The 15,823-nt window shown below is 47.5% G+C and overlaps 1 protein-coding gene across 1 annotated transcript in view; it reads left to right on the top strand.

Annotated features, from left to right (window-relative positions):
* CDON (cell adhesion associated, oncogene regulated) overlaps positions 1 to 15,823 on the top strand; it is a 55,619-nt gene that overhangs the window by 18,081 nt on the left and 21,715 nt on the right. The window contains exons 2-10 of the mRNA XM_050323067.1: positions 847 to 977; positions 3,002 to 3,274; positions 4,835 to 4,981; positions 5,274 to 5,417; positions 6,247 to 6,531; positions 7,380 to 7,649; positions 8,524 to 8,856; positions 12,997 to 13,289; positions 15,339 to 15,513. Coding sequence (XP_050179024.1) covers positions 908 to 977; positions 3,002 to 3,274; positions 4,835 to 4,981; positions 5,274 to 5,417; positions 6,247 to 6,531; positions 7,380 to 7,649; positions 8,524 to 8,856; positions 12,997 to 13,289; positions 15,339 to 15,513 — 1,990 coding nt within the window. The 5' untranslated portion in view covers positions 847 to 907. The remainder of the gene's footprint in view (positions 1 to 846; positions 978 to 3,001; positions 3,275 to 4,834; positions 4,982 to 5,273; positions 5,418 to 6,246; positions 6,532 to 7,379; positions 7,650 to 8,523; positions 8,857 to 12,996; positions 13,290 to 15,338; positions 15,514 to 15,823) is intronic.

Here is a 15,823-nt window from a genome sequence, read left to right as displayed (position 1 = left end):
CCAATAGGACATTTAAGTGAACAACAGCTGCAGATTGATTGTTTTCTTGGAGAAACAAGCGTTTGATAGAGACCTAGAGTGTCACAAACACCATTCCTGAGACTCACCTTGGGGCAAGTTTGGTTGCTGGTTCCGTGATTTAGTTTGTGTTTTGCTCATTTAACCATTTATCATAGAATCACTTAGGCTGGAAAAGACCTCTGGGATCATATTTATGATTTATTTGTGTTTTCCCGGCCTAATGACGCAGCTTGTGTTTTTGATGATGAAAGTGGTATATAGGAGAGATCATCACTGGTTTGGGAATATAAATGAGAACAAGACTGATATTGGTGTTTTCTTCAGTGCCACAGTTTGCCTGTAAAGCCCAGCAGAAGGAGCCAGCAGATGAGAGGTCTCAGTGAGCAGGTTTAGAGCAATTGTGAGTGGTAGCGGCATCGCAGCAGTAGATTCATAAAAACACGTAAAACAAGTGCTGCCTGGTGATAGATGGTCAAATGATTGTTGTTTGCAAACAATATTATCTCCAACAGATAAGCTGTTTACTTTGGACTCCAGCTCCTCTGGGTGGAAAGGAGTCTTAATTTATCAAAGCAGTGGTTCGATGTGGATGCCTCATGCCCCAGCTGTGGAAGAACTCTTACATTAAGAATAGGACTTGGAACCAAGTGAAGTTCAGCTCTAACTCACTTTTGCAGATGGTTCCTATATTGCAAAGAATATTGGCTGTTTCCTGGTTGTGCCTTTTCTTTTCTTTTTTTTTTTAACCCCAAACACTTTGTTGTAAGAGAGTTAAAAGAGGGACTCCTGAAACTCACAGTAGACATCTGTTTGTTTGTTTTGTAGCTGTTTCCGTGCCTCGTCTTAGTCTGGAGCCTTGGGCTTTCAACTGGGATAATCTGGCGCTATGCATCCAGCCCCCGGGCGCTTCCAGGCACTGCTCCTCATCGTCGGCCTCGTCGCTGCCACCAGCCCAGGTGAGGCCTCACCCCATTCAGGGGGACTGGCTTGGAGGTTTCGGGGTTGAGCCCAAACTTCTGAACAAGAAACGCTTGGGAGTGCATTTTGAAGTGGCCACCTTTCGTGGATATTGTCAATAATCCGCTTTTAAGGAAGTCTGGAGCACTGAAACATGGCCTTACACTGAATATATGACTTTGCTCGGGAAAACTTGGCTCGAAGCAAGCACCAGAGCGTGGAGGACTCTGTGTTACGTGGGTTTGTTCCTTGGGGTCTCCATGGATTTAGCTGGACACCGATTCTGCTGCGCACAGTGCATCTTGTGTTCCCAGGGGTCGGGAGGGGTTTGGATTTGCAGCGGGAGAGGGGAATCAGCCCTTTGAAACGTGGAGGCTGATGCGTGGCTGCAGTTGGAACAGCCCTGGCGTTAAAAAAAGAAGAGGGATGGTTTTAATTGACACATCTGCTCTGTGTAGTCAGCTTGTCTTAACGTAACCACACGAAAAAGAAGCTTTTACTACTTTTAGCACTTCATAGCCAGTCGTTATAAGCAAATGGGATAAATTTTATTTTTCAAGCAGCCATAGGAGATAAATTCCAGCTGCAGGGTCACTGCTACCAATTTTGCCTTTTACGCGGAGCACAAAGTGTTGGTGTCAGAAGTGAGGGCAGGGGCGAAGATGAAAGTAGCAGTGTGATTTCATACAATTGGAGCGAGCAAACTGAAAGGTCAGTGTTTCCCTCTTATCCCTGGAAATTCAAACTGAACTAATAGGAAAAACAGTTTTCTAATTAAAAGCTAAAAATGGACATCTGGAGTCCTGTGAAATGTTTGGATACCATTTTTATGGATTTCATCTTTTTTTGTTAAGTGAAGCCACACTTTAATTTCCAGTTTTATTTTATGTTTATGCAGATAGTTTATGGTTCTGTTAAAAATGTGCCGTTTCTCATCTGAAACTCATAACCAGAGCTGGGATGGACTGAGTTGAGAAGAAAAGCATGAGCCTGGGGCCCCACCTACAAGAAAACTGTCTCTGACTTGGATGTCACTTAATATCATCTTGACCCATACTATCTGGAATTCCTTAGCTCCTTTACAAACTAGGAATTGTTTTTTCCCCGCTGATGTGTCTATTTTTAATTTTGTTTTTTTCTCCTAATTTGTATTACTAACCAAATAAGTGTTAGTGGTGCTAATTGCCTTTTGCTTGCTCCCTTCGTGCAAAATCTTTAGTGGAGAATTTCATAGAAAACAAATGGAAATAATTCCCAGTGTTTCATTGGCCAGGATAGGAAAAAAATCTCCTCCAACAAGCAGGAATTTTCTTCTGGCAAATAAATGGATTCTCATAACCGAGTTCTGTGGAACTGAACCTTTTATTTATTAGCAGCTCTTCCTGTTTCTGTTCATCTTTGCTCAGTAAAGATAATGGATGCCCAATTCATCATCCTTGTCCTGATGAAGTCCATGTATTTGGAATCAGCAAGAGCCTTTGCTGTTCGTCCAGCTTTTTTTTTTATCCTGCTATTTTTAATTAGTTCTGCAGACTGGGAGACGGTTCTGTATAAATACCTGGCAGGCTCCTGCCATTTCTAACATTTTACAAGTCACGTCCGGGCCCCCTTCATATGGGACAGCTCAGCGGCAGCTGCGTGTTCCCAAGCTCCGGCCCTTCAGGTTACGGCTGCAGTTTCCCTCTGGATAAATCCAGTGGGACTGCAGTTTTTGCTGGCCCTGGCAAGCACGTTGCCTCTGCCTTGGGAATGTATCATCCCCTAGGCTGCACCTACCTTCATTTAATTACTGTCACCCTCTTTGTGGGGTTCAATTCTTGGAGTTTTCCCGGTGTTTGAGAGTGGGCAAGAATCTCTCCTGAGTTCCTGTTGCCGAGGAAAAGGCAACACCCGCTTGAGTATGATTTGCAGCTTGGAGCTTAGATATCCTTTATGTGCTCAGTCTGTCATACCAGTTTACCTTATCACCTGTGCCCATGCAAAATGCTCGTCTCTCTAACTCAGTATTTATATATCCTTTTAGACTTAACTCCAAGTTTTATTTCTGAGCCCTCGTCTACCGTCCAGAAGTCTGGTGAGCCCGTCCAGCTCCGCTGCTCTGCCGAGCCCTCCACAGCTCGCCTTTCTTGGCTGTTTAATGGGGAGCCTCTGGACAGCAGGGCGGGAGAAGTGGAAGTCCAGCCAGGATCTTTGACAATCGTCTCCCTCGGCCCCGCGACGTGTGGGCGCTACCAGTGCGTGGCCAGCAGCATCGTGGGCGCCGTGCTGAGCCGGCCTGCCACCGTGTCCATGGGCAGTAAGTGCATTCTCGTTCGTGCCCTTTGCTCCTCGCAAGTCCTGTAGACCTCAGCTGGCTTGTGTGCTTTGTTCTTGTTTGGCTTCTAGAAGAACACTTTGCCTTTTCTTTAGTTATATCATCTGGGACCTGTCAGGTGATGCAGCCCTAGAACAGAGAGCTCCCCAGAGAGCTTGAGGATCCCCACCCTTGGAGGCTTTTAAAGCCTCAGATAGACCAAACCACACCCAATGGATTTAGCATTGGTGTCAGCCTCATTTTGAGCTGAAGGACCTCAAAAATCTTTTTCAGCAAATACAAACATTATTCAGTGAAATAACGTTCATTTCCATGAACTGGCCCAAAAGTACAGAATTCCTAAACACATCCCTTCACAAAGGATGTTGAAAGAGCAGCTGCCACACTGTTACAGAAATGTGCTTGAGAACTGAGGAGAAATGAGTGGGAATTGTTGCCTGGGAAATAGGTGGGAGATGCAGAATTTCCTTTTCATTTGATTTGATCAGACCAATGTAGATGTTCTGCAGGTGGGGACAGTCTTCTGTCCATTTAGGGACAGTTTCCCTTCACTCAGTTTCACTGGTTCTTCTGATCAGTCTTTGCCTTGGTTCTTGATCTGTAAATTATTTGATCTCAAGGGACTTCAGAAGAGGAAGGGGCAATGTTTTCCACATGGAAAGGACGATGTGATGCTGAGAATGGGAATACAATATTCCTGCATGAGCATGATTTGTCTGCTTGGGATCTTGGGGCTGTCTGAATCAGGCCTTTGTCAAGCAGGGTTTGAGTGATTTCTCTGGAAGGGTACCTCATCTATGGAGCATGTCCAAAATTCCCCTGGGAGGAAAATCTCTTATAAGTGAAAGAAGTAAGTGTTTTGGTAAAGTACTGACCCATGGCCAGACCCTCTCAAGAGAGCTCTAAGGGTGGCTAACATAGAAAAACTTCACAACCTTGAAGATACTTTGAACACGAAAGGAGTAGAAGAGCAGCTTCCATACCTCCCTCCTCCCTTGGAGGTTTTGGTAGCATGGAGGAAAGTGCTGGGATCTCTCTCCTAGGGAAGGTGCGGGGATCTCTCTCCTAGGGAAGGTGCTGGGAGTTGGGGACTCTCTCCTTACCTCGAGGCTCGTGACAGTGAGAGGGAGGCTCTGCTGCACTCACTGCTGTGTTCCTTGTCATCACAGAGAGACAATTCCATGTTTTTGGGGCCAGGCTTCCTTCTGTCAGTGTGAATTGTCTCCTGTAGTGCCTGCAGAGCCCCTGCAGCCTTTCCAGTGTCTCTGCTTGCTTTTCCAGGAGCAGTTGAGGGAACATAGGAATTATTTTTTCTCCTCACTATTCCCATGTAAAAGCTGGTGCTTGCTGTAGTGAGGAAGTGGGTAAGGAGGGTTTGTGCTACTATGGGCTGCAGGATAGACCATGCCTGTTGATGTGAATGTCCAAATGCTGCACCAGAGAAGATAATCAGGAGGAAACCAACTGTCCTTTGAACACAAACACTGAGCTTCCTCTCTCCCAGGCCATGGCTGCTCTTACCCTTTTCCCAAATCTCTCCAGGTTTGGCTGACTTTGATGCCTCGCTGACAGCTGCCGTTACAGTGGAGGAAGGAGGCTCAGCTCTCATTGGGTGCAAGGTGCCAGAAAGTCACCCCAAAGCACAGGTTCGCTTCCAAGTGCGGGGGAAATGGCTGGAACAATCAGTAGGTGAGATTTTTTTTGTGCAATAGAAGTATTCAACAAAAGCTTGCCCCGAGTTTTTTCTTAGAACGTACAGGAAAAAAATCCTTGGAAAACTTGCAGAACTTCCCGTGCATGACTTTATCTAAACCCATCTGTGGAAATGAATCTTCTTTGAATGGTGATCTCTTTGTCATCCTGTGTTTAGAATAGATCAGTATAGATGAAAAGTTAATTTAAAAAAAAAAACTAAAAAGAGGAAGCCTTTTTTGAAACTAAATTAAATATAATCTTCTTTTTTCCTTCCCCACTTGTTTAGACAACTACCTAATTCTTCCATCTGGAAACCTGCAGATTTTGAATGTATCTTTAGAAGACAAAGGATCCTACAAATGTGCAGCGTACAACCCAGTCACTCATGATCTCAGAGTAGAACCCACTGGACATAAGCTCACAGTCACACGTGAGTATCCTGTTCAGCTTCCCAAAAAATACATCTCGAACTGAATAAATAATATCCCTAGGGGTTTTTAGCGTGGGCATATCAGTGTCTCCAGTACCACGTCATGTAAAATCTATCCTGCATTCTCTACACATTCAGTTCTTATTTCCCCTCACTGGGGAGGAGCAGCATAACTGCTTTTCAAATCCCAGGAAGACACAGCACTCAGCCCTTGGAAGGGGGATACTGCTTATGCTTCTGTCCCCAAACCTATTTTGGAGCAGGACTTCTTGAAGAGAGCGTTACAGCATCATGCTTACTCTCAAGTGCAGACAGATGTGTTTGAAAGGCATGGAGAAGGACTGGGGAACAGGATGGGAGGTTTAAAAGTTTGATTGGTGTCAAGACTAGAGGGCTGGAGCACCTATCCTGTGAGGAAAGGCTGAGAGAAATGGGATTGTTCAGCCTGGAAAAGAGAAGGCGTAGGGGTAATGTAATTGTGGCCTTCCAGTACCTGAAGGAAGCCTACAGGAGAGCTGGAGAGGGACTTTTTACAGGAGCATGGAGTGACAGGACAAGGGGCAATGGCTTCCCACTGACAGAGAGTACGCTATGTTAGATATCAGAAAGAAATTCTTTCCAGTGGGGGTGGGGAGGCCCTGGCACAGGTTGCCCAGAGAAGCTGTGGCTGCCCCATCCCTGGAAGTGTCCAAGGCCAGATTGGAGCAACCTGGTCTAGTAGAAGGTGTCTCTGCCTGTGACCAGGGCTTGGAGTGAGATGAGCTTTAAGGTCTCTTCCAGCCTAACCCACTCTGTGATTCTATTCTAAAATTCATCTCCTTTCTTCCAGGCCCTTCCTCAGGTGGCTCCCACATCCTTCACCCTCTGACCCCCCAGAGCCTGGCAGTGCCCCTGCACAGTGCCCTGACACTGGAGTGTGTGGTCAGCGGGGTGGCTCCCTCGGTGCACTGGGCCAAGGACGGCCAGGATGTGCTGGGGCGAGGCCGGTGGAAACTGCTGCACTCCCACCTGGTGACAGACCGGCTGCAGGCATCAGATGCTGGAAACTACTCCTGCCTGGTGGGAGGTGACTCTGGAGCAGTGAAATACGTTAACTATTCACTTACTGTACTTGGTAAGAAAAAAAGACATTTTGATGTCCAGGCAGTGAACATTTTCTTTATATACCTGCTGGTTTTGGCATCTGCTCTCAAACAGCCTCACATTCCTTCTCAGTCTTAAGCATATTCAAATAAAGAACACAGATCTGTTCACAATGACCATGTCCCAACATCTCTTCCAAGTTAAAATCCATAATTATTTATCTCTTCAAATCCTTTGCAGTCTGAAATAATGAAACAGTGAAGGATAACAAACTCGAAGGGAGGAACTGATCCATTTATTTTCCTGCTGAATGCCAGTGTCAGTGATGTGCCAGGGATCAGATGTGCCTCTCTTGAGGTTGTACATGAGCAAAAGGCTAGTGAGGGGAGGTGAGATGTTTGGATGAGGACCTAAACAAAAACAAAAGAAACATATTCGTACATTTGGCCTCTTTTGTGTGGCTGCAAGTTGTTTCCTTTTCCATTGTAGCAGATTTTCCTGGTGTTTGAGGTTTCTGCATCCATGACTGTTTTTGTTTGGGTTTGGAAATATGTATGTTGAAGTTACTCAGAAAACAGGGTGTTGACACACAACATACCTTTTGTTTTTGGGGGTGTCACTAACAAATTATTTTGAAAATAGAGGGGTTTAATTTACGGAATTAAGGCAAACATGAGGCTGTTTGGGACAGAAGGGAGAAACCATTCAAATAAACCCACGTGTGGGAAAACCAGCTTGGGGCTGTGCAGAACCAGCAGTGTGTGGTGCTTGCTCAGCCTTTGCACATGATGAGCCTGTGGAACGTTCCACAGCAGTTTTTTCAGGGCTTAGTCGAAGATCAGCAGACGGTGGTTTATGTAAAATCACTTCCCTTTCCAGAACCTGCCTCACTCTCCAAGGGGCTGCAGGATGAAACTGTGGCTGCTGGGGCAACGGTGCATTTCTGGTGTGATGTCCAGGGCAGCCCTGCTCCAGCCCTCTCCTGGTTCCACAACGCAGCTCCCCTCCGCCCCTCCCCACGGCACTTCCCAACGGGAAACCACCTGCGGATCTGCGGGGTCACCCTGGCGGACTCTGGCTTGTACCAGTGCGTGGCAAACAATGGGATTGGGTTTGTGCAGTCCACAGGGAGACTCCATGTCCAGCCAGGTAGGAGCACTTGCAGCCCTCAAGGGATCACTTTTGCACTTCAGGCTTTATTCTGTTTTGTTTTTTTCCCCCTAGACTATGTATTAATTTGTTTCTGACCACTAATCTTACAAAGAAGGGGCTTTCAGTTGGATTTTAAGGGACTTTTGAGGCTGTGTGGTTACTTGATACTTAAAACCTAGATTACCACCTGCAATTAAATCAGCTTATGATTGAATTTGACATGATTCATGCTTAAATAGAATCAGGGTCCTGCTATGCTGGATGACCTGGTACTCTTAGTATTGGCTGATGAGTAGTTATGCCTGTTCCATGCTCAAATTTGCAAAACAGTCCTCAGGTTTGGGGTTAATGCACACTTCCCCTTTATCAGATTGGCAGGATCAGGTACCAACAGTCTTTTTGATTGCTTTTCAGTCTAAGATTCTTTCTAATGCCCAGAGAACTTGATTTCTGCTAGCACAATGATGTTGGCAAGGCCATTGCTGTCCCTGTTCTCCCTGTCACGCGTAGCTGAAGCTTTGGACCTTCTCAGTACCAGTAATGATCTGTGTGAGCTGTGCAGAGCCTGGCTGAGCAGAGATTTTGTGGCCTGCTTGTGTGTGGAGTGCCTAAGCCAGTCTTGCCTGCACTGTGTTCTTCACTGACAGTCAAGTCTTCATCATTTAGAGAAGCTGAAATGTGGTTTGAGTGTAGGTTTCTCTCAGCCTGCTCTAAGCACGAGTCTCGGCTGATCTCTCCAGTCCGGAAGGGAAGCCTGGAGATGCTGTGTGGAGAAGAAAAAACTGTTAAAATGGTTATAAAGAACAACGTGTGATTTTTTAAATTATGCTGACTGACTTGGGCTCATCGTTTGCATTTCCCCCCGGCACAGGCTCTGTCCCCGTCATAGTCTCTTCCCCCGGGAGTGTCACCGTGGTGGCTGGTGGGGACGTGACTCTGTCCTGCAATGCCACTGGGCTGCCTGCGCCCGCCGTCCACTGGTACGACAGCAGGGGCCTGCTGACCAGCCACCCTGCCCAGGAGCTGCATCCCAACGTGCAGAGGCCTCCCCTGGCAGGGCTGGAGCCCTCCTGCCCCTCCGTGTCCCAGGCGGGCTGGAGCTCCTTGTCCCTGCGGAACGTGACTCCGGAGCAGGCCGGGGAGTTCAGCTGCGAAGCCGTCAACGAGCACGGCTCTGCCGTGTCCAAAGCCTTCCTCACTGTTGGTAAGTGAAGCCCCAAACCATCCAGCTGGCTCCCTGATTTAGGTGAGAAATGCCTCCAAATAAGAACTGAGTGGCAGGTGGGTGGGATGGGAGCTGGGGGAAAATGAAGCTGAGGAGTCTCAGTTGCCTTCATGGACCAGTTCCTCCCTCCCCCTTGCAAGCAAAGGAGAAATGCTGTGTGCATTGCAGGGACATCTTACATGGGATAAAAAGTATCCAAGGGTGGGTTTTTTTATTTATTTCTTGAAATTACTACTAAGAAAAGAAAGTTCTTAAAGTAAAGGCAGGAAGGGAAAGAGCCATTTCTTTTCCTCACGTTGGAATATTATGTGACATTAATGAAAGGTTTACAAGTTTCCTTCACAAGAACTGAGATACAGATTTTTAGTTACATGAAGTGACTTAAATTTCTTAGCTCTTTCACCACCTTGCCTTAGTTAATTCAGCTGAATGCCAGGGAGATTTCGGGTCAGTGGGATTTAGTAAGTGGCTCCATATTTAAAGTTCTTTGGTTAGAATTTAAAACTCCTGTAAATAACTTGAAAAGATGCATAAAGGTTCACTTAGAGAAAAAAAGAAAGAAGAAACCTCAAGAAAGTGATCCCATCATGTAGTTTTATAAATCAGTTATTGTTGGACTTTGCTGAGTGGAAACATGAAACTAAATATCATCCCAGAATTCAGTCTGTGTCAAAGAGAAAAATCCCTCTGCTTTGCCTCGGAATTTTATGGCAGCAAGTTCAATTTTAATGCTTTGTTTATTAACTTTTATCGGTTTCTAATATGCTGTACTGGCTGCTGATTATGGTGCAGAGGGTGGTTAAGGCATTTGGTTTTGATATAAAAGTCCCTGAGGAGTTTCTGGGAGCTGTTAGGGGTTTAGAACAGCTCCCAGCCATGCCGAAGGCATGCTCAGACATTCAGCTGTCTAACGAAGAACTCGTGCCAGGTAACACTTCCGAGGCACCTGAATGACTTCAGCTGGGATTCCAGAGCATTTCTTTGGGAGCAGGATCAGATTAAGCTCCTCTCAGCCTCACCGCCTTGTTCCCGTAATTTGCCTTGTCCCAGCACACAGTAAGAGAGCTCATTTGGCTGAAAAAATGGATCGTTCTTTTTTTCCCTTCTGCTGGATCTGTTCCAGGCCGTGATTCACTGCACGGTCTTACAGCGGGCAGGACTTCAGCTGCCACCACAGTGAGAAACCACCAAAATGTAAAATGATGCCTCGGGATCCTGTACCCACGGCCCTCCCTGCCTCTGTGTCTTTTTTAGACACTTGTGGGGTTCGCCTGCATGGCAGTAGCTTCCCAGAGCTACTGAACACGAGGTTAATTCTCCAAAATAACTTCATCTAATAGAAATGAAGGAGAAAAATACACTCCAGGCAGTTTGAGTAGCAGGAGAGTGAGCGTAAAACACCAGAAGGAGCATTTAGTGTATGCAGGTGGGGACTCGGGCGAGAGGCTGAAGTTGCTCCTACAGAAGCCTTATAGAACCTCTGAGAAGTCCTAAGGAGATTTGAAACTCTTGTCAGGTGTGGGTGTCCTCACTGATGTGCTGCATTCAGGTTTTCAGGGGGCTTTCCCAGCCTGTGCCAAGGTACTTGGAGAGCCCGTGAGCAGGGTAGATCTTCTGGCTGTTTAAGGAGTAGGGAGCAGTGCCTGGGAATGTAATCTGTTTGCACAGCAGAGACAAACCCCAGAGCTGCTGTGCAGCCAGGGCACAGCACGGGCTGGGGTCTGCTGTGGGTGCACCCCTGTGAGGAGGTTGGAAAGGTGAGGGCTCTTTGCCTTCAAAATGAGGCAGCTGAAGGGGAGAAACAACAACAAGCTGCAAAGTACTGGGTATTATGGAGAGTGTGAATCACAGCTCTGGAGACAGACTGGGAGAGCTGGGGCGGTTCACCTGGAGAAGAGGAGGCTTTGGGGAGACCTGAGAGCCCCTTCCAGGGCCTAAAGGGCCTCCAGGAGAGCTCGAGAGAGACTGGGGACAAGGGATGGAGGGACAGGACACAGGGCTTCCCACTGCCAGAGGGCAGGGAGAGATGGGATATTGGGAAGGAATTCCTGACTGTGAGGGTGGGCAGGCCCTGGCACAGGTTGCCCAGAGAAGCTGTGGCTGCCCCACCCCTGGGAGTGTCCAAGGTCAGGTTGGACAGGGCTTGGAGCAACCTGGGCTGGTGGAAGGTGTCCCTGCCCATGGCGAGGGGGTAGAACAAAATGAGCTTTAAGGTCCCTTCCAACCCAACACATTCTAAGATTTTATGAATGCATTCCTTTAATGCCCAAATTCGGGACATTCAGTCCTTCTCTGATTGCTGTTGGAGGCAGGGTTTTGGGGACATGCAGCCTTTGGTCTGACCCAGCTCAGGGCTGCTGGTGTTCCGCAGTGGGGCTGGGAAGCCGAGGAAGAAAAGTCTCCGTGGATAAAGGGAAAGGGATGGCACTGAGAGCAAGAGCCAAAAAAAGTTGCATAATGACACAGCAGCAGAGAGAAACCTGATGTGCTGGGTTAAATGGGTAGCAATTATGACAGAAACTTCTCAAAAAGAGCTTAGATCTGAATTGCTTAATGGGAATTGTTACCCAGGGGTTGTTTTCCGAAGCAAAAATACGAACAGCTCGGCAGTTGTTGACGACTCCCCCCCCGCAGCAATAAACACAGCGCTGGCTGCGGGTCTGCTGTCACCAGCTGAAACCACAACTTATTCTCCACTCCAAGAGTCCGTGTCCCGAATGCCAGCAGGCGTCAAACCGAGCTGTGCCCACCCACACATCCTCAGGGTCCACCACGGTGCCACGGGCCTTCCACCTCCTCCCATTTGTTTCCAATATCGGGCCCTTCCCGCTGCTCTGCTGACAGCAGAGATGCCCCTTTGCCTGGGGGTTGTTCTGGGGGTGTCTGGCATTTTAAGGCCATCTGGTTTCGGGGACATCCTCCCTCCCCGCATTGTTCCCTTCTTCCTGTCTCCGAATTTTGTGGCGTTGCTAAATAAATGAGAAGAAACAAACAAGGAATTCTTGCCGAGAGCGTGTCTTCAATTTGAAAAGAGAACTTTCCTCCCCAGCTTTTTAGAAAGTGGCCAAAAATAGCAGCCACACTTGCTGCTGGTATTTTAATGGAGGTTTGGAGGAATCTGAGTCAGCCAGGCTAACACTGCCTAGGCTTTACATTACCAAGGAATTTGTTTGTTTTGTAAACCAAGTTCCCTTCATTCCCTTCCCCTTCCAGACCCCAGCACGTAACATAAACCTACACAAATCTGAGAGGACGGACAAGGCTCCGAACATCTGGCAGTCCCAGTGCTGCCATGTGCAACCTTGAGGAGCTGCGCTGCTTCCCAAAACTCCTCGCTTTAAGCACTGACGTTTTCTTGTCCTGGATAATCTCAGATGTCCAACCTGCCATCCCTTTCCTGCCTGGAATGCTGACAAGCCCTGCATCGGCTGAACAGGGCTTTTTTTTTTTGCCTCTTTCGAACCAATATTATATATATTTTTCTTTTCATGCCAGGAAACATAAATAGGATGGAGGAGGCTGGAGAAGGATTTCTAGAAATGTGTTGGTATTAAATTGCTTGTTAGATCTGCCTGTAAACTGAGTTTATTCTCAGCATAAGTTTTCAAATGAAGTAGTTGAGTCGTGCAGCTTTCAAAGCTTCTCGAAATTGCAGCTAAAACCTCAGAAACTGAGGTAGGAGAATGTCCTCTTGTGTGCATGCCAGTGCAGGCCATGAAAAGTTCCTTGTACATTGGCGATTAATTTTAAATTGCTCCATTTGTGTCACAAGTGTAGCTATATATATTTATTTCTTTCTTTTAACATGCATTGCCACAACTGAATTTAGGGGAGATACAGTCAAAGTGTGACTGCAGACCTTGAGTTTCAGGTTTTCTCTCTTTACTACTGTGAAAAAAACACTAAACCAAATAAAACAAACCAAACCCCACTGCTGTGCCCTGGAAAAACACCGAGGCCGCAGCTTGGCACCGGGCTCAGGTCTGTGTGGGCACCTCTGGACCTGGAGCTTTGCAGCAGGGCTTGTTTGGAAATGTCACTCTGCAATGATTTAGTGTCCCGTGGGCGCGAGGCGAACGTACGTCATCGTGGGGATGTAACCAGACCCTCCCTTTGCAGTTCCTCCAGCAACTGGCACGAGAGCAGGAGAAACAGCTCCTCTGGAGCTTGCCCAGAGCGATGAGAGCGGGGCTGATTCCGGAGCAGAAGCGGCGTTTTCAAGCTCCCCTCCAACCAAAGTGCCTCCGGATGCGGCTGCGATGGAGAGAGCGCCGAGCGCGGCCACCCCGCCCGAGGCCCCCATCATCCTGAGCCCCCCCCAGACACCAAAACCCGACACCTACAGCCTGGTGTGGCGGCCAGGCCGGGCTGGGGGGCTGCCCATCAACGCCTACTTCGTCAAATACCGCAAGGTACCGTCTCCTGTCTCCCTGGCACAGGTGGATTGCGGTGCTTTGGGCTCCTCAGGGAACCAGCTGTGCTGGTGTTGACCAGGCCATGAGGCTCACACCAGAGAGAACACAGGGTTTAGCTGAAGCAGAGCCTGCCCACAGCTCACTTTAGGGGTGGCTGATGTTGTCACAAATACGCTGTTCTCTCTGGTTTGAAGTGAGAATTATGCAACCAGCAGCAGGACAAGAGGGCTCAGTCTTAAGCTGTGCCAGGGGAGGTTTAGGTTGGACATTAGGAAGGAATTCTTTCCAGAGAGAGTGCTCAGCCATTGGAATGGGCTGCCCAGGGAGGGAGTGGAGTCACCAGCTCTGGAGGTGTTTAAGAAGAGACTGGATGTGGCATCAGTGCCATGGTCTAGTTGACAAGGTGGTGTTTGGTCATGGGTTGGACTCGATGGTCTCAGAGATCTTTTCCAACGTAGCTGATTCTGTGATTATCCAGGCTTTTATGTCCTTTACAGCGTCATTATGGTCAATGAGGCTCCAGGGCATGCTCTGTGCAACATCAGTGGTGCTAAAAATGTATTTGTGTGAGCAAGATTGAATCTGTGTGTGAGAGCAGAAGGGAAGCTGGGTTTTACCCCAGTGTGTCACAGAGTTTGCTGCTCTGCGTCCCAAAGGGACTTGAGAAAAAAAACTCTTTTGTATGGTAGGATTCTTGGGACTGTCCTGTGCAGAACCAGGAGCTGGACTTGGTGATCCTGGAGGGCCTCTTCCAACTCAGGAGATTCTGTGATTCTCAAATCAGAACCAAGCAATGCCTGCATCTGTTCTTCCAAGCAAACAGTTTTCTGCATGGCAAAGCTGTCTGGTTTATTTTTCCTAAGCTTTTTAATCCCCCACATCCTGATCTTGTCTTAGCCTGGAGGGAATGCTTAGATTTTTGACCTGTTGGTTCCTGAAAACCTAGTGCCAGAGTCTGTTGATGATAGTTTCTCATCCAGAGGTGGTTGGTTCACGTAAGCCCTGGAAGCTTTGGATGCTTTTTTGACCTTTTTGATGCTCACCCTTCACTTACACCAATCCTTTCCACACTAAATGTGCTCACTCAGGGGTTCCTTGGCAGGGAGTTTACCCTGGTTTTTAGGGTGGTGCTCTCTTTGTGTCATTAAATTATTTTATTGATTTCCCTCTTTTAATAGAGGGTAAAAAAAAAAGTTGAGGGAATAAAAGACTTGGAGTGGTTGCTGCAGAAGAAAATAGTCAAACAAAGACCTCTGGCATAACCTTTGATAATCCACAGCGTTTAGATCTGCCTCCAATGTTTTATTAAAGTCTTATATTGTTTAGGAGTTTATTTTTGGTGGAATCTTTGTCTTTTCCTTTGGGATTTGGGGTAATGTTTTCCTGGAAAGGTCAAGCATTAAGAGACTACCCTGAATCTCTTCTTAAGTGGAGCTGATGGTTTCACTGCTAAGTTAAAAAGTGTTTTGGTTTTTGTTTTTAAAAAAAGGAAACATGCATTAATAAACTGAAATCTTTCATCTCCCTGTTGACATTTTTCCAGGCTTAAGGAATAACTAAGGCATAATCTTTGTTGCCCATTTCAGCCAGTAAATATTTTAAAGTACTGAAGTACAGGGAGAGCTGGGCTAGTTCAGGGAACATGTCTCCCGTCAGGCTGTTGGGTCCAACCCTTTAGTGGCACACACTGCCAGCTGGAGGCTGACTGAAGGCTTGAAACTCATTTGGGCTTTTGAAGTTTTAACCACGAGTGAAAATGGAAAAAAAAAAAGGTCAAAACCACATGTATATATGTGTGTGTGTGTGTGTGTATGCATGGAGAGGGAAAGTAAGTCGAGTTCATCCCAGGAGTGCTGTGAAAGTGGTTGCAAGAGTGGTGATTTGTGGTAGGAGCACCTGGAGACAAACCATGGGTAGATGCAGGAGAACAGGAGTGTTGGCACGGGGCAGAGGTCTGTTGGGTGCCTGTGTGTGGAAGTGGAGCGGGGTTTGAGGGCTCCCTGGGGCTCTCAGCTGACACCGAGTTTGTGTCCCTGTCGTGTGCAGCTGGAAGACAGCGTGAGCGCAGCGGGCAGCTGGCACACCGTGCGTGTCCCCGGCAGTGAGAACGAGCTGCGGCTGACGGAGCTGGAGCCCTCCAGCCTCTACGAGGTGCTGATGGTGGCCCGGAGCGCCGCCGGCGAGGGCCAACCCGCCATGCTGACCTTCCGCACCAGCAAGGGTAGGTGCAGCTCAGCGTGCCCTCTGCCCTGCCCTCCCAGGGACGCTTGTTTAGTGACATCAGCCACGGGCTGTCTGCTAAGCCACGTGTGAAATAATCTGCGATTTGTTTGCCGAAGAACAGCCTCAGCGGCTAAAATAGCTGTGGGGCAAACTTCTCTGAGCATTACTAGGGCTGTTGGTGAGTAGAAGCTATTAAAAGCTTGATAGTATTACTTTTGGGGTGATTATTAAGATTTACACTGTGAGGTTCCTCTTGCTTAAAGAGATGAAATCAAGGAGCAGCCTGTCTTTGCTGAGATTTTTCAGAG

The sequence above is a fragment of the Myiozetetes cayanensis genome, unplaced genomic scaffold (genome assembly GCF_022539395.1).
Source record: "Myiozetetes cayanensis isolate MyiCay16 unplaced genomic scaffold, myiCay2020 scf29, whole genome shotgun sequence".
NCBI classification, from domain to species: Eukaryota; Metazoa; Chordata; class Aves; order Passeriformes; family Tyrannidae; genus Myiozetetes; species Myiozetetes cayanensis.
The sequence above is the reverse complement of the archived record's forward strand: the minus strand, read 5'-3'. Positions and strand labels throughout refer to the sequence as shown.